At 35.4% G+C, this 24,020-nt stretch overlaps 1 protein-coding gene across 2 annotated transcripts in view; it reads right to left on the reverse strand.

Moving 5' to 3' along the window:
- Positions 1 to 24,020, reverse strand: part of SPAG1 (sperm associated antigen 1) — a 60,929-nt gene that overhangs the window by 27,605 nt on the left and 9,304 nt on the right. For both annotated transcript variants that reach the window (XM_019757642.2, XM_074316847.1), the window contains exons 4-10: positions 18,653 to 18,778; positions 15,713 to 15,777; positions 13,969 to 14,078; positions 13,282 to 13,387; positions 10,477 to 10,607; positions 7,566 to 7,672; positions 5,965 to 6,124 (exon numbers count right to left, since the gene is read on the reverse strand). In XM_019757642.2, the coding sequence (XP_019613201.2) occupies positions 5,965 to 6,124; positions 7,566 to 7,672; positions 10,477 to 10,607; positions 13,282 to 13,387; positions 13,969 to 14,078; positions 15,713 to 15,777; positions 18,653 to 18,778 (805 nt within the window). The remainder of the gene's footprint in view (positions 1 to 5,964; positions 6,125 to 7,565; positions 7,673 to 10,476; positions 10,608 to 13,281; positions 13,388 to 13,968; positions 14,079 to 15,712; positions 15,778 to 18,652; positions 18,779 to 24,020) is intronic.

Consider the following 24,020-nt stretch of genomic DNA (forward strand, 5'->3'; position numbering starts at 1 on the left):
ACAGATTCAACATAATCCCTATCAAAATTCCATAGCCTTTATTGAGGTAATAAAAAAGCTGATCCTCAAATTTATATGGAATTGCAAGAGGCCCAGAATAGTCAAAATAATCTTGACAAACAACAAAATCAAAGGACTCACATTTCTGATTTGAAAACTTATTAAAAGCAATAGTAATCAAAACAGAGTGGTACTGGCATAAGGATAGACATATAAATAGACCAATGGAATTAGAATCGAGAGTCCAGAAATAAACCCATACATCTATGGTCAATTGATTTTTGACAAAAATGTCAAGTCCATTCAGTGGGGAAAGAATAGTCTCTTTAACAAATGGTATTGGAACAATTGGATTTCCACAAGCTAAAAAAAAAAAAAGAAAAGAAAAGAAAAAGAAAAAGAAAGAAAGCTAAGCTGGACTCCTTCCTACCTTAATTAATCAAAATAAATTAATGACCTAAATATAAGAGCTAAACCATAAAACTCTTAGAAGAAAACATAGGGGTAAATCTACATGACCTTTGATTTGCTGATGGATTGTTATATATGACACGAAAGGCCCAAGCACAAAAGAAAAACATAAATGGACTTCATCAAAATTAAAAACTTTTGTGCATCAAAGGATATTATCAAGAAAGTAAAAAGATAACCCACAGAATGGGAGAAATTACATGCAAATCGCATATCTGATAAGGGTCTATTACCCAAAATATATAAACAACACTTACAATGCAACAATAAAAAGACAAGCTAATTAATTGTAAAATGGGCAAATGACCTGAATGAACATTTCTCAAAGATATACAAATGGTTAATAAACACATGAAAAGATGGTCAACATAATAAGTTATTAGGAAAATGCAAATCAAAACCATAAAGAATTATCACTTCACACCCACTAGGATGGCTATAATCCAAAAGGCAAACCATAACAACTGTTTGCAAGAATCTGAAGAAGTTGGAATCCTCATATGTTGCTTGCAGGAATATAAAATGTAACCTTTTTCGAAAACAGTCTGGCAGTTCCTCACGGAGTTAAACATATAGAGGTACCATATAATCCAGTATTCTACCCTTAGGTGTATACCCAAGAAAATTAAAAACATATTCACACACACATGCAAACTTGTACATGAATATTCATAGCAGTATTATTCATAATAGCCAAAAAGTATAAATAACCCAAATGCGCATCAACTGATGAATGGATAAAGAAACTGTGATATTCTCCATGCAATGGAGTATTGTTTGTCCATAAAAAGGAATGAAGTGATACATACTACAATATGGATGAAAAGTGAAAACACTATGCTTAGTGAAAGAAGCCAGACACAAAGGCCACATATTGTATGATTCCATTTATATGTGATACTCAGATTACATAAATCCATAAAGATAAAAAGTAGATTAGTGGTTGCCAGGGGAAGGGAAACAGTAGCACAACTAATGGGCATGAGATGTCTTTTTGTGATGATAAAAATGTTCTGGAATTAGTGCTGATGGTTGTACAATTTTGTGAATCTACTAAAATCCACGAATTTGAAAAGGATGAATTTTATGGTATATGAATTATATTTTAATTTTGAAAGGCATGCTTATTTTATGTTACCCTTGATAACAAAGGATACTCTTTTCTTTCCACCTTGGACAATTTAATGGGAGGAAAAAGGAATCTATATTTAATTTTCATTTTTTTATTAACAATAAAATTTATTGATCATTTAATTTCTTCATTAGTGATGTAGCTGTTCATATGTTTTGTTCATTTTGGTACTGGGATCTTTAACTTTGTCTGTTGTTAAACAGTTCTTCATATCAACCCCTTCCCATTTTTCCTAATTTGTCATTTGCCTTTTAATTGGTTTTATGGCACCTGATTTGCACAAGTTTTTCATTTTTACATAATCAAAATCATCAAAAAGGTGCATACCTGTCTCTTTATGATTTTGTCTACTGTTTTATCTCTTCGAAATCCCTACCCTCTACCCTCCTGATCCTGCCAATTCTAGGTCAAGAGAAATATTTATCTATATTTTATTCTTTTGTTAGTAGTCGTTTCATTTTCTTAATTTTCTTATTTTTCATTTTAAGTGAGAAATAAGCAACAGTACAAGAGAGGCTAGATGCTTACTTTCCTCTGATTACTTCTCCCAGACTCTGTAAGGAGATAGGATACCAAAATCTTTGGTATTCTATCAGCTACAGTTGTATGATGATGGCCACTTCTAAATGTTCTCTACGAGGGAAGGAAAACACACATAGATGAGGAGTTCCCAAGTAAGCCCACGAATCCAAATCCCCAGATCTGATCAGCCTGGCAAATAGGTAGATATTGCTTCATAGTAGTCCTTAGAAGGACAAGTGAAGAAAGCATATCAACTGTCTTGTACTTGACACAGGGTAGGTGCTCAATAATTGTTAGCTGTTCAGTTAAATCCATTGGTTATGCTATACCTCAGTCTGGATGAACTGGGCCTGGCCAACCCAAGTCGATCTCCCAGGGGAACAGCATTATCAGCCAAGGTTACAAAATACTGATTGCTGTGTTTTTCCATGGTCTTCAGGGCTCCCTGTATCCATACCCCATAATGACTAAAAATTCTGTTTTGGAATGTGGTGGGATGGGAAACCACATGCAAAGATTTCAACTTGATAACCTCCCTCTTGGCATTAGCATTATTTTCCTAAGAGTGATTTGGATTTCTCTTGCCTTGTCCAAGGCTCCAGGACCTCTTTTTACATGTCATCTAATAATGGAACTTGGAAGAAGTGAGCATCCGAGCGTAAGATAGTTCCAATGATTTTATTTCATTTTAAAAGGACTACATCTGGGCTTCTACCATTTATTCCACCTACTCTTGATTTGCTTTCCTTATTTAAGGGAACTAACTGGTCTTAAAATTTATACTCTTCCTATCAAGACATTTTTGTTTTCTGAATCTTACATATTTTTAGATATTATTTAATCTAAAAAATAATTATGAAGACATGAATGACAGAATCAGAAATAGTTCTCTTAAAGCTCTGGCTGCTTGGCGATCTGAATGGGACTATTGCTTCTTTATGGACTTCACATTAGGGAGAAATATCTTATCAATCTGTTAAGTGATATTACACTATAATAAACCTGACTCTACAACAATCCCGACTCAGATTTCTAATCACGGAAGTAGTACTATTGTTTTTTCAAATGATTAGCCCTTCCCTGTTTGTTTATCTCTATTTGTGAGGAGGGCCTTTTAACATCCTTTTTCTCCCCTAGTTTTATTGAGATATAACTGACATATAACACTGTGTAAGTTTAAGGTGTGCAATGTGATGATTTGATACATATATATTGTAAAATGATTACAACACGGTTGTATACAAATATCGAATCACGTTGTACACCTCAAACTAATTTGTCAATTATATCTCAATTAAAAATTTAACTCAGAAGGAATATATATCTAAGTATAAAACCTAAAACTATGAAACATTTAAAAGAAAACATAGGAGAAAATCCTCCTGGTTTTGGGTTAGGCAAAGCATCTTATATATAACACCAAAAGCACAGTCCATTAAAAATTTTTTACTATTTGGACTCTACCCAAATTGAAGACCTTTTTTTCCATGAAAGACAATGTTAAAAGAGTGAAAAAACAAGCTACAAACGAGGAAAATATTTGCAGAGCTCATATCTAACAAAGGACTTGTACCAATAATAAAAAATTAAAAAAAGCACTCAAAACTCAACAGTAAGAAAACAACCCAATTAAAAAAATTGTATAATGATGTAATACAGAATTGTACACCTGAAATCTATGTAATTTTACTAACAATTGTCACCCCAATAAATTAAAAAAAAAATTGGTGGTATAATCTTCACCAAAGATGACATACAGATGGCAAATAAGCACATGCAAAAATGTTCAGCAAAATTAGCCATTAGTAAAATGCAAAGTAAAACCACAATGAGAGACCACTATACATCTAATAAAATGGCTAAAATAAATTTAAAAAAAAAATAAAACTGACAATACCAAATGCTGGCAAGAATGAGAAGCAATTAGAACTCTCATACGTTGCAATGAGAAGGCAAAATGATACAGCCACCTGGAAAAACGGTTTGGAAATGTTTTATGAAGTTAAACATACACTTGCCATATGACTCAGCATTCTCGTTCTTAGATATTTACCATAGGGAAATGAAAATATTGTTTACCCAAAAACCTACATGTGAATGTTAATAGCAACTCTATTCATAAATACCAAATACTGGAAACAACCCAAATTTCCTTGAACAAGAGAAGAGATAAGCAAATTTCAGTATATCCATAGAATGGATTACTACAGCATTAAAAAGGAATGAACCAAAGATATACCCCACTATATGAATGTATGCATCTCAGTGACATTATACTAAGTGAAGACAGTTAGTCAAAAGGATACATACTTTCTGATTCTATTTATGGTATATGACCCTGTGGAAAAGATCAAATTATAGGAACAGAGAACACATCAATAGTTAACCAAGGGTTGGCATGAGGGAAGGGTTAGCTAAAAAGAGTAAAACAGGAGGTTTTTGGGCATGATGGAATTGTTCTGTATCTTGACTGTGGTGGTAGTTACATGAATTATACACGTGTTGAAACTACATACCAAAAAGTCCATTTTTACTATACATAAAATTTTAAAATAATCTTAAAATAGTAGCAATTGAAATAGTTTATACTATTAATATTCTTGTTCCGGATAAGATGTTAAATAATTTCTTTTAATTGTTAGATACTTGGCTAAGATTATCTTAAGCTAAACATAAAACCTAAGAATATTTGCTGCTACAATTTACTTGCTAGAAATCTGGCTGAAAAATGAGTTGCAATCATTGAAAAACTTTTAACCTAATTTCTTCCTTTTTTATCCTTTTAATGCTGTCTTCCTTTCCCATCTCTCTCTTGTGCTCTTACTCTCTATGTCCTCCTCTCTCTACTTCCCTTCTTTTCTGTTTCTTTGTCTTTATTCTAGGTTAACGGATCATAGATCAACCTGAGATATATATTTTACATTATATTTTGTCATTAAAAAAATTAAAACTTACACTTCTTGCTCTTTGTTTTTTTTAAGTGGAATGAATTGAACATTTTCAATTTCTCTCTCAAAATTAAAACATTCTGTCAAATTACTTAAAGTTGAGTCACCCGTGAGTCATTTTCAGAATTGGTATTTCCCCTTGGTTGCTTAGGGGCTTTCAAGAAGAGGGAAAAAAATCTTCCCCACCTTGTCAAACGATAGTCAGATCTTTCCACTTAAAGCTAACGTAACTTTCATTGTTTTATATAATAAAGATTAAGATTTATAGAGTCTAAATTCTTTTTTAAAATTATCAAAAGTGAAATTGCATATTTAAAACAATTTTTTTGAGAGGCATGCATAGCAATTTTCCATATCCATACATTTTAGGCATATACCTCTTTGAAATGAACACATTTGTTTGCAACCAACAGCCATATACAAAACAATCATCTAAGAGAGAGATTTAAGGTTAATTTGCAAATGGTGGGTCTCACAAAGACACAGACATTTGCGTTTAAAGATGATGATCTGGAAATTGAGCACTAGAAAAGTGTCAGGTTAAGAAGATAAATGGATTCGGGAGATTGTATTAAGAAAACAATGAGCTGTGTTAACAAGACAGATTGTAGTGATCATTTCACAATATATTCAAATGTAAAATCATTATGTTATATACTAAAACTAATATAATGTTACATGTTAATTATACCTCAATAAAAAAGGAAAAAGAAAAAGATAAGCTACATTAAGAAAAAAGATTAAGGAAAATCTTAATTGTGGATTTACAAGGTAAAGTTAGAAAAAGTTGATAGATTAAGAATTTCTGTACAAATAGAAAATTTGATCCAGCTCATCATATCATATAAAAAGGTAACTTTTTGCATAACCAAAAGAGAAAAGTTGTTTTACTTTTATCTCCACTGCCATCTTCATGTTTTTTCCCATTGTCCTTTCTGTCTTCATCTTCCGAGTTTTCTACTTCCTCAATAACCATCCTTTTCCCCTTGGTCTGAGTCTTAGATACAGGTTCAGAATTTTTCAGATCTCTTTCAACCGCTGACAATGTTTTCTGCAACATAATCACCATATTAAAGAAAATGTTTTCCCTTAATAAAAAATATAATATTCTTTCAGGTAAGAATATGAAGCTATTAAAAAGTGAATATGAAGCTATTAAAAAGATAACTAAGATAAGGCTTTTTATGGTGATCTGGTTTTTTTTCTTTTCAAACAACTTAATTGCTTTATCTGATTATAATCATATGTGTCTTTATAAAAAACTCAAAGCACAAGTATAAAAAAGAAAAGAAAGAATTATCTGAAATCCTGCCACTCAGATAACACTATTGATATTCTGATGATCATCTTTCCAGATTTGTTTATACAAATACACACAGACACACACACTACACATACCATTATAAAAAGGGAATATCATGGAGAAAAGATGTGTTCCTGAGTTGGGACCTAAATCTAATCCACTGAAATGTTGACTTGACAAATGCAGTTTATACACTAGGGACATTAGTTGCCACTCAGAGAATGAAACAGATAACCCAATAGGTGTACATGGAAACATTGACAACTTATTGTTGGAAGACTGTTCTCAATGTGTTTCTCACATTTCTGAATATACTGTGAGCACAGGAACTAAACAATTTTTGTACTAGACTATATTTTTAAGGATATTTGTTCTGAGAACAGCCATGACAAATAGAGTATTCCCCTTCAGAGGAGAGAGCAGGTTTGTTGGCTCTCTGGTAAAAGAAAGATAATGTTTCCCTCTTACACTAGTTGGGCAGGTTTGCTTTTATCCCATTATAAAAGATGGGGGTTCCGTAAATTTGGGAGTCCTTATCTGAGTGTGCAGCATGGACCTGGGCTGTTCTGCGCCACCCTCATGAGACTTGGGGGCCAGGGGAACTGACAGGAACTTGGAGTTCGTGGGCTCGCCACGCTGTAAGTCTGGCCCAGGAGTCCTGTGCATTCTTCTAGTCTTGTATATTCTTCTCATTCATTTGCAAGTAGGGTAAAATCTCAGAACTCCACACTTAACCTCTACTCCTCAGGCCTTAACATAGGTCCCCCTAAGTGCATGTCTGAGTCAGTCTGCTGTCAATGACGCGATGCTTACCATGCAAGTTACAGAGAGAAACACTCTTTTATGGCCATCAAGCTCACGCCTAATCCTACCTAGGAAGCTTCTATACTACTCTGAATAATAAACTGAGCTTAGCCCAAAGAAAAGCATTGCCTACAACACTGCAGGAAAGACAAAAATTAAGTATTTGTCCTTTAGAAGTAGGTTTACAGTTTTGGGGCAATTTAAGAGCTTGCTTTCTTCCACTTCAAAATATGTGAAAATTTGGGTGTTTGGGATACACCTACTTTTCAAAGCTGTGACCTAATCCTCAACATTATCTATGTAGCAGGATTGATATCATTGTAACACAAATACAGACATAGCAAATACAGACAGAAGTTGGTGAGGAATCACTTTCTGTACTCACTTTGGCCAACTCATTATCAGGTTCAACATCCAGTACTTTACTCAAATCTTCTATAGCTTCCTGGAGCTTGTTTTGATGTTTATATGTAGTGGCACGACGTAGAAGGGCTGGAAATTTGCCAAAATAAAAGTTAAATTTTTTAACATATGGTATTATGGTTATAACACATTTCGCAAGTGAAAGAATATAAGTAGCACATAACAGGTTAGGATGCAATTGGGCAAAGCTTTTGTTCATTGTTGCACATATAGAAAATGATGTAAACAGAAGAGGCTGCATCAGGCAACTGTCCCCTCCAACAACCCAGGCCCTGCCAACTCCTCCAAGGACTGAGAGACTCCACACCTCAACCCTTCAGAGGTACCATGCTGGGCAGCAATATTGGGAAGCTTTTCACTAAACGAAAATGTTTTCTTTCTTATAATCATCACTAGTTATCATTTCACCACTTTACGAAAACTTTGAAAATCCTTTACTCAAATTTAGTATATTATTGACCAGGATCTGGTTTAGAATATGGGCCATTAATGAAGTCTTTATAACAATCTCTAAAATGATTAGAAGGAGGTATTTCACATAGAGAACTGAGAGAATTCTGATTAAATCAGCTCGGTTCAGAAATTGAGTATTTTAATAATTTGCATCAGATTTTTTATAAGTTTCAATGTATAATTTAATAATTATTTCATATTGAAAATGAATGCCTTTTTAGTCCCATCATTATTCATTATATAATGAGCACTTTGTGTCTTTAAGTCATCATTTTGAAAAGAATTAGGATTGGTAATTCTGAAAAGGAAGAAATTTATATCTGAATATATTTTAATATGCTATTTTAAAATATAAATTTGACCAGTTTGATGTTAGTCTTAAAATTAACCATGACAATCTAAAGAATACATAATTTTGTCATAAATTTAACCAAAACTGTAGCACTATACTTTAAGTACCAAATTTAGCTATTACTATTACTACTCAGATTTCAGAAGGGAATGTTCATAAAGAAATATTCATGATATAACAATTGTCATTTTTTAAACTTATTTTGGAAATAATTTTAGATTTATAGAAAAGCTGCAAAGATAAAAGAGTTCTCATATGCCATCACTCGGCTTTCCCTAATGCATCTTATATAACTATGATATATTTGCCAAAACTCAGAAATTAACATTGATACAATACTATTAAATAAACTATAGGCTTTATTTGGATTTCATCAATTTTTTTCACTAATGCCCTTTTTCTGTTCCACGTTTCATTTAGAACAATTATCTTTTGAGTAAAAAAATTAAGTTTTGAAGAGGAAGTTACTTATTCATTTAAGCAAACATAAGACTTTTTAATATTTTATGGCCATACTCATTACTAGATTTGATTCTGTCAAATTTGTTTTTTAAATACTGAAGATGCTGGTGCTTAAGAAATTACTCAAACAAGGAAGAATGAAAACACAAGGCCATTCTAGTGGCAGAAGAGTAGCACAGTGGTTGAACAGATTCCACAGCTCTGGAATCTGTTGTTCAGTTTTGAGTCCTGGCTCTGCCACTTGCTAGCTGTGTTATCTTGGGTGAGTTACTTAATCTTTCTATGCCTGGGTTTCCTCTTTTGTAAAATGAGTGTACTAGTAATATTATCTGTACCTCTACTGAGCTGTTATGAAAATTAATGGAGTTAATATATGTAAAGCACTTAGCACAGAGTCTGGTGCAGTGGTGATGTGGGCCCATGAGGAGATCATAAAACCTTTATGAGGCACCTGCCTAAAGGTAAGTGCCCATCTGTACTCTGACAGAAAAAACACAGGCACAAGATGACTTTACCAGTTAAAGGAGGGCAACCATGACAATGAGGGTCAGCGCTTATATACCAGGGTCCTCCCCCTTGGCACACCCGTGGTTTCTGCCCACCCACGTTTGTAGGCACAAATGGGCACATTCCATGTGAAAAAAATGAAGTGTTTACATTTGTTTGAATCCAAAAATGTTTAAAGAAATAGAATGACTCTACTATAATTTATGCTATTCTCTCTTGGAATGATTCCTTCTTGATAACAGAAAAGGAAAGACTTGCATACTTTGGCCTTGGACACAGCAAGGTGATGCAGTCACTGAGACTGAAAATAGGGACAGAGTACAGGTTTTGGTAGAAAGATGTAGTTGGTTTTGGACATGTTTAATTTAAAATGTCTATAGACACTTAGGTGGAAATGTCCACAGAGCCGCTAATAGAAGGTTCTAGATCTTTGGTGTGGGCTTATTATTTTACTATATTATTAAATATCAGAAAATCTATATTAAATTATATTTAAATATTTTTGGATAAAAAGACACAGTTCAATAAGCCAGTCACAAAACGATAAACACTATATGATTCTGCTTACATAAGGTACCTAGTATAGTAAAATCATAGGGACAGACAGTAGAATCATGGTTGCCAGAGGCTGGGGGGAGGGAAAAATAGAGTTATTTATTAGGTATAAAGATTGTTTTGTATGATGAAAAAAGCTGCAGAGATGGATGGTAGTGAGGACTGCACAACAATATGAATATACTTAATACCACTGAACTGTACACTTAAAAATGATTAAGATGGCAAATTTTATGTTATATGTATTTTACAAAATTAAAAAATTAAAAGAAAAAACCCACAGCTAAATGCAACCTTGAGACAGTTCTTTAAAAACACATATATTTTATTCAATCTTCTGAGATTATTGGCTACTTCAATGTATCAATAATCAGCGACTTAAATTCCAAGTTAAACTTGAAATTAAAAGTAATTTTCTGAAGGTAATGATTCACATATAGAAATCTGAGTTTATTTGAAATATTTTAGTGTAAACATGATGAGTGGCTACAGTCTTAAATGGATCCTACTATAAATTTAAAAGCATTTTATGAATATTTTTTACCCTTTAAGTTTCCAGGTTCTAACTCCAAGACCTTTTCACAATCCTGAAAAGCACTGTCCCAGTTCTGCAGTTTGATTTCTGCTTGAGCTCGATTATTATAGGCCGCTACAGTGGGAAGCACTGATAGGCTCCTATAAAAGAGACACTCATTGGTAACAAGCAGACCACTGGTAAATATAAGAAGATAGAGAAACTCAGCTAAAGTTATAAATAAAACAGTTATAGCCTGTGTTATGGGCAGACTTGTACCCCTCTCCCCAATTCACATGTTGAACTCCTAACCCACAGTACCTCAGAATATAAATACATTTGGAGAGAGAGTCTTTAAAGATGTGATTAAGCTAAAATCAGGTCATGAAGGTGACACTAATCCAATATAACTGGTGTCTTTATAAGAATATGAGATTAGAATACAGACACACACAGATGAAAGACCACTTGACGGCCCAGAGAGAAGAAAACCATTTATAATTAAAGAACAGAGACCTCAAAAGAAACCAGCCCTGCCAACACCTTGACCTCAGACTTCTAGCTGCCAGAACTGAGAAAATAAAGTTTTGTTGTTTAAGCCATCTAGTCTGTGGTATTTATGGCAGCCCTAGCAAACTAATATAGACTGTATCATCAAAATAAAACACAATTCTATAAACATACTAAATCAACATTTAGATACATGCTTAAATATCCAGTTAAGTAAGAGTGTTAAAGTTGACTCAAGCTTTAGAGGTGACACGGAAATGTAACTACTCATAGATCTACTAAAAAACCAGTTTAGTTAACATCACATATCAAAAAAATATATTTTTTTACATGGCGGGGACCATCTCCTCGTACAAAAAAATGGATCAAACAACCATAACTGATATCCTTTATTAAGCTGTTATTGTACTAACAGACACAAATTAGTTTGTAATCTAAAAGTAGATTTAACTCTAAGGAAATGATAATTTAATCAAATGAATTTAATTGAAGGGAACAGAGGAGGGTAATCAGTGGAATGAGGAATACAGACTTTCAGAGGGCAAATTTTGCTAGATTAAGGGTACGAGTGCAAAATAATAAAAAGAATTTAAAACCTACCTAACTCTTGTTTAAAAAATTGATTTGGAATGCTATGAAATAACATATACCTGGATATAGGAAAAATAAGGTTATCCATGCACTGAATTTTCTAAACCCAGAAGAGGAATAGAAGGTGAAAATGGAAAGCCACAAAAAGTGTCACTTTACCAAGATCATCAAAGATGAATATAAAGAAGTTACGTGGTTGGGTAGAGATCAGACGTGGGAAATACATGTAAGAATAAATAATAAGAGTACAGACCCTGAGTATCCCACATGCCAGCCACTAAACACTAAACTCATTTAATGCTCATTACAACCCAGAAAGAATCACTGCTTTTCCCATTTTACAGATGAGAAAATAGACGCACTAAAAGGTTAAGTAACATGTCCAAGGCCACACACTAGTAAAGGGAAGAGTCAGGATGCAAACCCAAATAGTCTGCCCCAGGACCTGCTCTCTTTACCACATTATCCTTTCAGTGTGTGTGATTTTATTTACTTCTCACAGCTACTCTGAGGCAGTCATTATTATAGCCCACCACACTGAGAAAACTGAGAGATGAAGAATCTACTCAAGGTCAGAAAGTGTCAGACTCAGTTCCCTTAACCATCATGCCATGCTGCTTTAATTCTTCAACTCCTGTGATTTCACAAAAGAATAAGACAAGAAAAATTTTGTTCCCTGTAATAGACAAGACATTCTCCACTGGTGGAAAACTGCAAGAGAAAGAACAATGTCAGAGATGACATCCACCTGGCTGAACAGGGCAGGCTGCACTGAATGAGTGATGCTTCGGTATCCTCTTTACCCTGTATGTTCACTTAAACAGTCTGAGAAAAACTCTCTAAAGACACAAATAACATTGGGGAAAAAAATCTTCCTCTCAAAAGTGGAAGGCAGGTTGTACAGAGTTTAGTTCTAAGGTAGCATTCGTGGTTCTATAAGCACAGTTTGTAACAATATTTTAGAAACTTAGTCTATTTTTCATAGACTTAAGAGCTTCAAAAGTTCACACAAGTATTTATTGAACATCTACTATGAACCAGGTACTTTGCGGGAGACACAATGGTATAAAAACAAAAACAAACTAACAAGTGGGCTCTGCTCTTACAGAGCTTACAGTGCAGTTAGTATCAAATCACACAAACTTAAATTGTACCTCCAACAAGTGCTACAAAAGAGGATAAGACTGCAATAAGAGCCTATAAATTGGGGGAAAAGGGATACATCAGGGTGGGGGGAGGATGGGTTAGGGTGAAGATTTAACCTAATCTGGGAGGTCAGGGAAGACTTCACCAAAGAAGTGAGGCATGAGTTGAGACCTGAAGGATAAGTCAGAATTAACTAGATAACGAGAGTAGGGAAGAGTATTTTAGACAGAGGACCCAGCGTATGTAAAGGCCCAGTGGTGAGAGGCCTAAATAGTAGGATTAGATCCAGGCAGCCTGACTTCTTAACCTCTATGCTATTTGGACTTTCTATCAAGTTCCTTTTAGCTGGCTTCTATTTTCTCTATAAAATAGGAAAGTTAGACCTCTGTCAAAAGTGGGGATGGGTGGGAACTGTGAGAAAAGTATTGAAAAAACAAGGCAAACACAAGTGAATTTATGATAAACCACAAGTACAATATCTTGAGTGATTCTGACAAACTATTTAGCTCATTTATATCACTTCAACAATTCAAACACTGTCATTTTTTAAATAGCAAAGTTTCAACTACAATTTAAAAATCTGCTCACCTTGTATAATATTTCACAGCCTCTTCATAATCTCCTGAGTTGAAAGCTTCATTTCCTTTTTCCTTTTCACGAGTAGCAAGAAAATCCTTTTCCTTCTCAGTTAGACCTAGAAATACATGTTTATCTGCTGTAAGTTAAAATAGAATTTAATAGAATTTTTAAAAAACTTAAATCCAAGACGCTTATTTTAACAGAAGCAGAAAATTATAAAAGAAAATATAAGGTTTCCTAAGTTTAAGAATGATTCTTTTTTTTAACCATTCACAATTTTTGATGGTTTAGAATTTTTTATGCTTGGTTTTGTTTCTCTTTAAAGGTGCTGTATACCTATGGACTTCAAATGAAAACAAACTGCTCCATCTTTTTTGTTTTGAGGCAAAAAGACAAAAAAATGAGGTATTTGAAGGCAAAAAAGGATTCAACAAAAAAAGAAATAAAAAAATGAATTACAGTAAAAAACAGGTTTATATTTTTTAAGTTTTACTAAATTTAAGTAGTATAACTATTGCTCATATAAAATTAAGTAGTTGAAGAATAGATGTGAATTTGTTGAAAGTGGTCAACTTGAGGAGAAAATCCATAAACTTTTAATGGAAATCTGCAGCACTTAAAGAGAATGTCTTCTAGTTTTTTTTGTAATTCAAAAAATTTAGAGATACTAAATTATTTTCATTTTTCCCCAATTACCTGCTGTGTCTACTCTTGTCTCAATTTTAGACAAATGTGACTTGTTGTTTACTACCGTTTTTTCTTTGTAATCTTCATCAATTTTTGCACATTCCTTTTCTGCATCAAATCTTAAAAAGAATAACAGAAACTGAAAAAAGAACAATATAAGCAATAAAAACAAAATGTGTTATTATTATTCTTGTATTTGCATCATTGTGACTTGAAACATATATTCCAAAAATTCGTAATAGGTTTGCATCAAAAGTCATCTGTATTTTGTCTTAGAAACCAGGCAATTTTTTTTTTTTAAAGATTTTATTGGGCAAGGGGAACAGGACTTTATTGGGGAACAGTGTGTACTTCCAGGACTTTTTTTTTTTCCAAGTCAAGTTGTTGTCCTTTCAATCTTAGTTGTGGAGGGTGCCCATCAGCTTCAAGTTGTCCTTTCAGTCTTAGTTGTGGAGGGCGCAGCTCAGCTCCAGGTCCAGTTGCCTTTGCTAGTTGCAGGGGCCCAGCCCATAACCCTTTGCGGGAGTCGAACTGGCAACCTTATGGTTGAGAGGACGCGCTCCAACCAACTGAGCCATCTGGGAGCTCAGCGGCAGCTCAGCTCAAGGTGCTGTGTTCAATCTTAGTTGCAGGGGGTGTTGCCCACCATCCCTTGTGGGACTCGAGGAATTGAACTGGCAACCTTGTGGTTGAGAGCCCACTGGCCCATGTGGGAATCGAACCGGCAGCCTTCGGACTTAGGAGCATGGAGCTCTAACTGCCTGAGCCACTAGGCCAGCCCCAGAAACCAGGCAATTTAGTGAGAACTTAAATATTAATCAAACCTAAACTGTTCAGAACTTTGTAATTAAAATGTGATAAATTTCTCTCAATTTAAAATTTTTGTTCATTTTATATTAGATGGGTATAAGGAATGCATCAGTTATTTTGGGTTGCTCTTAGAAGCAAAGGGATACACAAGATTTTTATTTAATAAAAAAACAAGATCAAGAGTGCCTAGATCATATATTCTTAGCACTCTACTAAAATGCCTTGGCATTCTTGATATTTTCAGGTTCATAATAATTAAGAAATTATTGGGCTGGCCCAGTGGCTCAGGTGGTTGGAGTGAGGTACTCCTCACGCCGAGGTCACCGGTTTGATTCCCACATGGGCCTGTGAGCTGCGCCCTCTACAGCTGAGATTGTGAACAACGGCTTGACCTGGAGCTGGGCTGCCGCCCATGACTGACTGCCTCAGCCAGGTAGAGCACAAGGCTCATAATAACATGGGCCAGTGAGCTGCGCCCTCTACAGCTAAGATTGTGAACAACAGCTCTCCCTGGAGCTGGGCTGCTGTGGGATGCTGTGTGCCGTCATGAGTGGCCGGTGGCCAGTGTGAGTGGCCGGCAGCCAGCATGAGCTACTGTGTCCTGCCGTGGGCTGCTGTGTGCTGCCATGGGCTGCTGTGTGCTGCCATAAGTGGCCGGTAGCCAGTGTGAGTGGCTGGCAGCCAAGAGCTGCCGTGAGCTGCTGTGAGCAGCCGACCAACGACTGGCAACCAACTGCCTCAGCTGGAGGGAGTGCAAGGCTCATAATACCAGCGTGGGCTAGGGAGCTGTGTCCTACACAACTAGACTGAGAAACAATGGCCTGAACCGGAGTGGGGGGGTGGGAAGGGAGGAAGAAAAGGGAAAAAAAAAGAAATGATTGTAGTATTTTATGGTAGAGAATTTTTCAGTGATAAATTATACATAAGGAAATATAAAACATACTTATCCCACTCTGCATAATCCCTCGGAATTTTCTTTTTAGCTGATCTAATTTTAGAACATTTTTCCTAAAAGAATAAAATCATATTTATGAGACATATGTAATATAAGATTAGCAGGCTTTACTATAAATGCAATGTGAAGTACTAGATTAAGATATACAAATTGAATAGAAAGAAAAATAGGTACCTTGGAAGTTATAACCCCAGTATTAAAATTATTAACATAATAATATCAGTAGGCTTAAAAAGGATTTTAAATTTGTAGTTAATTTTAGGAGTAATCTACAGAACTTTAAGTACGTATATAAAATTTAAAAACTTATGTGTGAAATGTGATTATTAGTGATTTTCTTATTAAAAAGATATTAAATTGTCATTCACTCTTTTAAAACCTAGATATTGGAGAATAACTACTTTGCTGTATTAGTCAAAGCTGGTTTGTTTGCAATGACAGACACCCAACTTGCACTAATTCTATTTACAAAGAATAAATTATTAGTTTATGTAACCAAACTGATGCAAGGGCAGGGATTTTGCTGGATAAAGGAATCATATGGTCTCTCTTTCTCCAGTTCTCCCTCTCTCCCCCTGTCCCTAGTTTCTGCTTTTCTCTGCCTATTGATTTCATTTTCCCTGCTGGCTACTTCTTATTTCCATGTAGTAGCAAGCATGGCCACAAGCAGTCTGGGATTATAACCTCACAGGCCTTCCAATCAGAAAAGGAAAAGGAGAGTGACTCCTCTCCGTCTTTAGTTATAGAAATCCCAGGGGAGGACTGTGATTGGCTAGCTTGGGTCATGTGCCCATCCCTGACCAAACACTAGCTTGGTGCTATTAAGTGGCCCACCCTAGGTCACATGCCCACTGCAAGCACCAGAAGAGAATGGAAGGAAAGCAACGATAGCCATTGTGCTCACAAATAGTTTCTTAAAAGTCATAATCTGAAACCATTTTAAATGGGTCATTTACCCACGCACAGTTTTGTAACATTGTGCATTGTTCATTAGTAGTTATGCAGAACTTTCAAATATTCATACATTTCATTATACAATTAAAAAATCATATTTTTACTATCTTCATGGAATTCATCAGAAAAGTCTTTAAGTATGCCCCTTAAGGAGAAATTATTTTGTCACAAGCAGATATTCAAGAGCCATATAAGAATACGCTCAATTGTACTTGACAGCTCAGGTTTTATCACTGGCAAAAAACACTGTCAGTGGTTTTCCCTGACGTGACAAGCCCACTTCATTCATTTTTAATACAGTGTTTGCCAAAAACCCAAGCTTCTATAACCAGTCTGCCAGTCACTCTTTCAAATAAAAATTATTCCAGGAAAAAGTGGCTAGGCTACTTAATCATACAAGTGCTTTTCTTGAGATAACAATATTTCACTTCACAGTGCTTTCCGCATGCTTCCCATTTCTGTCATACAGAATGTTAAAAAGGTGTGCCCTCAAGATTCAAGATTTAATAAAATAAGAATGTTTTACTGTTTTATCCAAGACATTTTTGTTAAGTTGGAATTTTTTACTGTGAGTGCACAGCAGTGGGGAATACAATGACTATTAGTACAGCTTGGTGCCACTGCCTTGATTTGTGCTACGGTACCACCAGTTTTACCCTCAGTACATATGTCAACACAGTGAAAAGGACAAGGCGGTAGCATATTTTTTAAAATAGCATTGGCTTTCAGGACCTCCTGGAAGGATCTCTGGGATGACCAGGGTCCACAGACCATGCTGTGAGAACCACGACACCACCAGTCTATCTACCCCATTGGACTATAAGCCCCTTGAGGGCAGAGACTAAGTCTTATTCATTGCTGTATTTTCCGGGCACAGACTTAGCACATAATGGCTGTTCCATGAATGTAAATTCATTGATTATAGACAGTGGCATTCTTACCTGAGTAATTCCTAACAGGGAGTGAAAAGATCCTGGAAGGTAAATTATCAAGGGCAGAGTGGTGAAGGGCTATGGATGTTTTTTTAAATAAAACTGAGGATTCAAGGGGCAGATGAGAATAACAAGAATGAGTCAACCCAGAATGAAGAGACTAAGGTAGAAATGATAGAAAAGCAAACAAAAAGCAGGGCAGAGGAAACGGAATGTGTTGTCCACACGAAAGCCCAGGACACAATGGCCAAGTTCTGTACCATCAGGATCAGGCGGATGCCAAGAAGCTCAGTTTCAACTTAAAATAATTTTAAGCAAAATGGACCTGGATCTCCAACAGGCCCCTTATCTACCATCTTTCCCCGAAAATAAGACCAGGTCTTACATTAATTTTATCTCCAAAAGACGCATTAGGGCTTATGTTCAGGGGATGTCATACTGAAAAATCATGCTGGGGCTTATTTTCCAGTTAGGTGTTATTTTCGGGGAAACACGGTATGGAACCCATGGATTAAAAAGGAGAGGTCTAAATGACAAAATAGAGATCACCTACGGAGGAGTAATCAAAAGGGGCCAGAGATAAGGGGGGAAAAACATGCACTGAACAAAGGAAAGACATCTATAACTGCTTGAAAGTATCTGTTTAATATTTTAAATCCATAGTTAATTATGTTGTGAACTGTTTCCTCTCTGCCTCTACTGGATGCATAAAATTGTTCCCTGGAATTCTCACACACTGAATTCGATCTTATGGGCTCATCAAAATTGGTCAGAACAGGAGACAGAAGAGCAAAAGAAAAAATGAGGAAAGGCAGTAATCCCAAAATGAAACTTTTCAAAGGAAAAAGCTGTTTCATTTTGATTTCCAAGTGATGAAATACAGCCTCCTCAAAAAGGTAACAGCACATGACCAGATGAAAACATTCCCCAGCTCTCCTAAAGGACATCACACGTTAGCCACACTGATTAAACTGAGACAGCTCTCTTAATAAACAATAACAACCACCCCCCCTTACCACCCACACTCCACAAAAAGGCCTACTGTGGCAACATGAAGACAGCTGTTTGAACCACGAACTGGAGGCATGTTTTCTTCCATTACTGGAAATGTTTCAGTTTCATGGAAGTATATTTTATTTTCTTCTGTTTTAATTTCTGATACCCAACTCTGAGAAGAAGGGAGAAAAATGAAGGTAAATATGCAGTTTGGAATAATTAACCAGGTATTAGAAAGGAGTGTACATCATCAAAGTTTCCCATAGGTCAATTTTTTTTAATAATTAAAGTTTATTGGGGTGACAATTATTAGTAAAGTTACATAGGTTTCAGCTGTACAATTCTGTAACACATCATCTATATATCACATTGTGTGTTCACCACCCAGAGTCAGTTCTCCTTCCATCACCATATATTTGATCCCCTTTACCCTCATCTACCATTCCCCGCCCCCTTTACCCTCTGATAACCACTAAAATCTTGTCTATGTCTATGAGTTTTTGTTTCTTCATTTGTTTGTCTTGTTCCTTTGTTGTTTTCAGTTTTATATACCACCTATCAATGAAATCAAATGGTTCTTGACTTTTTCTGTCTGACTTATTTTGTTTAGCATAATAATCGTGACAATTTGATCATACCATTCTCTCTACTTGGAACACTCTTCCTACCTTTTTATTGTGAGAAAATACACATAACATAAAATTTATCATCTGAATCATTTTTAAGAGTACAGTTCAGTATGGGTAAGTATATTCACATTGCTGTTGCCCTTACTACTTTTATTTATCTTACAAGATCTTATTATCCATCATCTCTTCCAGCAAGCATTCCCTGAACTTCTGGGTTGGGCTGAAAATGCCCCTCCATGTATTAGCATAAAGATTTTAAATAATCTATTTATTGTTCACCTCTCTCACTTTGAGGGCAGAGCCTATGTCGTAATCTCATCTTTGTGATTGAAGAACATGGCACAGTATCTGGCACATGATAGGTGCACAGTAATGTTTTATTAAACTGAATTGTCACAGGTGCCAGGAAAAACTTGAGTAAGAGATTTCTTTATTATCCATGAAATTATATTATTTATTATAGAATTTATTATAGAATTTATATAGTGAGGGTCTAAAATTTGTGAAACACTCTTAAAATAGGCACTGGGATGCTGCAATAAACTATATTACCTGTCCTATCTATACAGGAGGCAGGGAGGATGAAAACGGGGCAAACAGGAGAAACAGGAGGAGAAAAAGAAAAACAGTAAGGGAAGAAAGGTAAACGGGGAATGAGGCAAGGAAAGTATGAAACAAAGGGAAATGAGAAGAAGACTAACTCAAAAAGTAACAGTTGGGACAAAAGCAGGCTCTGCAACCGAAAGTAAGCGGTGTGCCCCTCAGAAAGTAGAGCCAAAGAACTCTGGACACAAACTGCTATTTTAACTTATAGACTAATTACCAGATTTTCAAATTCAAGTCAATCAAATGGGAAAATGACAAAGCTGAAAGTTTTTTAAAACTTAGCATCCTGAGTTAGAGAAGACATTACTTCACAATTGTTTTCGAACACATAATTCACCCCAGAAGAATGTGCTGAATAACATGGAGAAAAACAAAAAAGAATTATTTCTCCAGAGAGCATTTAAAAACTTATTTCTTAAGCAAAATGAAACCACATAAAGGGACTCTGAGAAAATATAGGTAAAATATATATCTGGTGGAAAGAAACTTTGCCTAAGTATAAGACAAACATAAAGATCATAAAGGATAAAATCAAGAGGTGTGATTACATAAAAATTAATAAATATTAAATAACACTATACAAATAATTTAAAAGGAAAATTTAAAAATGGAGGGAAAGTTTAAAATACAAGTATAAAGGACAGAACTCTTACAAATGAATAATAGAAAAAAATCAATAACGGGACTTCTCCTGGCTCTGATAGAGTAACAGGGACTAGATTTACTGTCTTGCCTAAACTCTAGAAACTTGAATAAAATATAAGAAACAATGGTTTTCAGACATTGGACAATAGGTAGCACAGGACAATGATCCTTGAAAAGAGGGAGACAAATGAGGTAAGTCTTACATTTGCCTCTATTGACAGCCTAGAGTTTTCAGGCTACAGAGTAGGGAAAGAAATCCAAACAGTCCTGTGATCTTGCTGAATTCAGAAGAACAGAGTTCTGACTTCAGGGAGGCCAAGATTGCAAGGATTTGGGGGTGGGGGGGGAAGATATCCAACAGGATGTAGTTAGACAGAGAAAGAACTCTAAAGATAACTGGAATACCTCAATATCAATAAGGAAACTGAAATAAAATTTTAGTTTAAAATTTTTCCTATAAAGAAAACCCCAGGCCCAATGGCATCAATGTTGAATTCTAGAAAACAATTAAGGAAGAAATAGTATCAATTATGCACCAACCTTTCTAGAAAATAGAAAAGGAGAGACTATTTCCCAACTCATTCTATGTATCACCCTGCTACCAAAACCAAACAATAACATTACGAGAAAACCTTAAACCAATATTTCTCATGGTCATAGACACAAAAATCCTTCACAAAATGTGGGCAAATCAAATCCAGCAATATATGAAAAAGATACATCATGACCAAGTAGGGTTTATCCTGGAATGAAAGACTAGTATAACAGTGTACTAATCAAAACCGGTGTACTACATAATTTACCTTATTAATAGACTACAAAGAAAACTATATGTTTATCCCAATAAATGCAGAAAAAGCATTTCACAAAATTCAATACCCATTCATGATTTGTTATCAAAAATTGTCATCAAACAAGGAACAAAAGGGAACTTCCTCAACCTGGTAAAGGGCATCTACACAAATCTAAAGTTAACATTATATTTCATAATGAAAGACTGAATGATTTCCTCTAAGACTGGGAATAAGACAAGGATGTCAGTTCTCACTTCAAAATTGTTCTAGAGGTCTAACCCAGTGCAATAAGGCACGTAAAAGAAATAAGGGAGCCAGACTAGAATAGTAGTAAACCTCTCATTATTCACAGATGACATAATCCTGCATGTAGAATCCAAGGAATCTACAAAACAGCTACTAGAACTAATTTGTTCGTATGAATTAACAAGATCACAGAATACATGGTAAATACATAAATATAAAAAAAAATACATGGTGAATTAGCTATCTATAAGCTAGCAATGTACAAATGAAAATGAAAATGAAAATTCCACTGATATGATGTATCTATATTAGTCAAAATTATAGAAACAAAGTAAAATGGTGGTTATCAGAGGCTGGGGGTGGAGGTGTGAGTGGAGAGTTGTTGTTTAATGGGTACAGAGTTTTAGTTTTGTAAGATAAAAGTTCTGGAGTTTGGTTGCACAACAATATACTTAACACTAATAAGCCAAACACTTAAAAATGGTTAAGACAGTAAATTTTATAGGATGTGAATTTTACCACAATAAAAAAACAAAATTTCATAACTGGAGTGACTTAGAATGAGCAAAAAAATTGAAATTAAAAAACATTAACCTTACAATAGCATAACATATATTAAATACTCAAGAATACATTTAACAAAAAATGTGCAAGAAGTATACACTGAAAACTGTAAGACATTGGCGCAAAAAATTAAAGAAGACCTAAATGAGCAGAGAAATATATGATGCACATGGATCAGAAATCTCAATATTGTTAAGATACCAGTTCTTCTAAAATTGATCCACAAATTCAAAACAATCCCAATCCATATACAAGCAATTTATTTTGTAGAAACTGGCCAGCAAATGACCTAGGATAGCCAAAACAAACTTTGAAAAAGAACAAAGTCAGAGGACACGCACTGTCTGATTTCAAGACTTACTGTAATCAAGACAATGAAGTACTGGAGTAAAGACAGACATTTAGATTAATGAAGCAATAGACAGAGTCCAGAAATAGACCCAGAATACTCGGTTGATTGACTTTTGACAATGATACAAGAAGTTCAATGAGGAAAGGATAATCTTCTATTAAATGATGCTTGAACACTTGGATATCCAGATTAGTATGCATGAATGTGTGTATATGACATGTATTTGTATACGTGTGTGTGTGTGTGTGTGTATATATATATATATATATATATATGTGTGTGTGTGTGTGTGTGAGTGTGTACATACACACACACATATCCAGAAAAAAAAAACAGATCATAGACATAAATTTAAGAGTTAAAACTATAAACTTTCTAGAAGATTAATAGGAGAAAACATAGGAATCTTGGATTAGACAAAGATTTCTTAAGTAAAACACAAAAGCTCAAACTATTAAAACAAAAATTTGGGGCCAGCCCAGTGGCTCAGGGGGTTGGAGAGCTGTGCTCCTAATGCCAAAGGCCATCTGTTCGATTCCCACATGGGCCAGTGAGCTGCACCCTCTACAGCTAAGATTGTGAACAACAGCTCTCCCTGGAGCTGGGCTGGCGTGAGCTGCAGCGCGGGCTGGTCTGTGCTGTCATGAGCGGCCGACAGCAGCATGAACTACTGTGTGCTGCTGTGTGCTGCCGCAGGCTGCTGTGTGCTGCCATGAGGGGCCGACAGCAGCATGAACTACTGTGTGCTGCTGTGTGCTGCCGCAGGCTGCTGTGTGCTGCCATGAGGGGCCGACAGCAGCATGAACTACTGTGTGCTGCTGTGTGCTGCCGCAGGCTGCTGTGTGCTGCCATGAGGGGCCACCAGCCAGCAAGCCAGCGAGAGCTGCTGTGAGCCGCTGTGAGCGACTGGCCTCAGCAGGGGGGAGCGCAAGGCTCATAATACCAGCATGGGCCAGGGAGCTGTGTCCTATACATCTAAACTGAGAAACAACGGCTTGAACCGGATTGGAGGGGGGGAGGCAGAAGAAAGAGGGGAAAAAAAAGAAAAATTTCATCAAAATTTAAGACTTTTGCTCTCCAAAGACACCATTAAAAAATGAAAAAGCAAGCCACAAAATATCAGAAAATATTTGCAAACGATTTATCTAATGAAAAACATGTATCTTACAACTCCATAAGAACATAAACAATTCAATTTTTTCAAATGGGAAAGAATTCAAAGACATGTCACTAAAGATAAGGGGATGACAAACAAGCACATGAAAAGACACTCAACCTCTTTAGTCATTAGAAAAATGCAAATTAAAACCAAAATGAGATATCACTATATACCTAATAAAATAGCTAAAATGAACAAAACTGACAATATTACTTGTTGACAAGGATGTAGAACAGCTGGGATTTTTATCAATTACTGGCAGAATTGCCACTTGGAAAACATTTTAGCATTTGTTTATAAATAGGTAAACGGTTAAACTGTAATATCTATACAATTCAATACTACTCAGCACTTAAAAGGAACAAATTATGGACACATGTAACAACATAGACGAATTTCAAAAGTATTATGCTAAGTGA

Source organism: Rhinolophus sinicus, linkage group LG12 (genome assembly GCF_036562045.2).
Source record: "Rhinolophus sinicus isolate RSC01 linkage group LG12, ASM3656204v1, whole genome shotgun sequence".
NCBI lineage: Eukaryota > Metazoa > Chordata > Mammalia > Chiroptera > Rhinolophidae > Rhinolophus > Rhinolophus sinicus.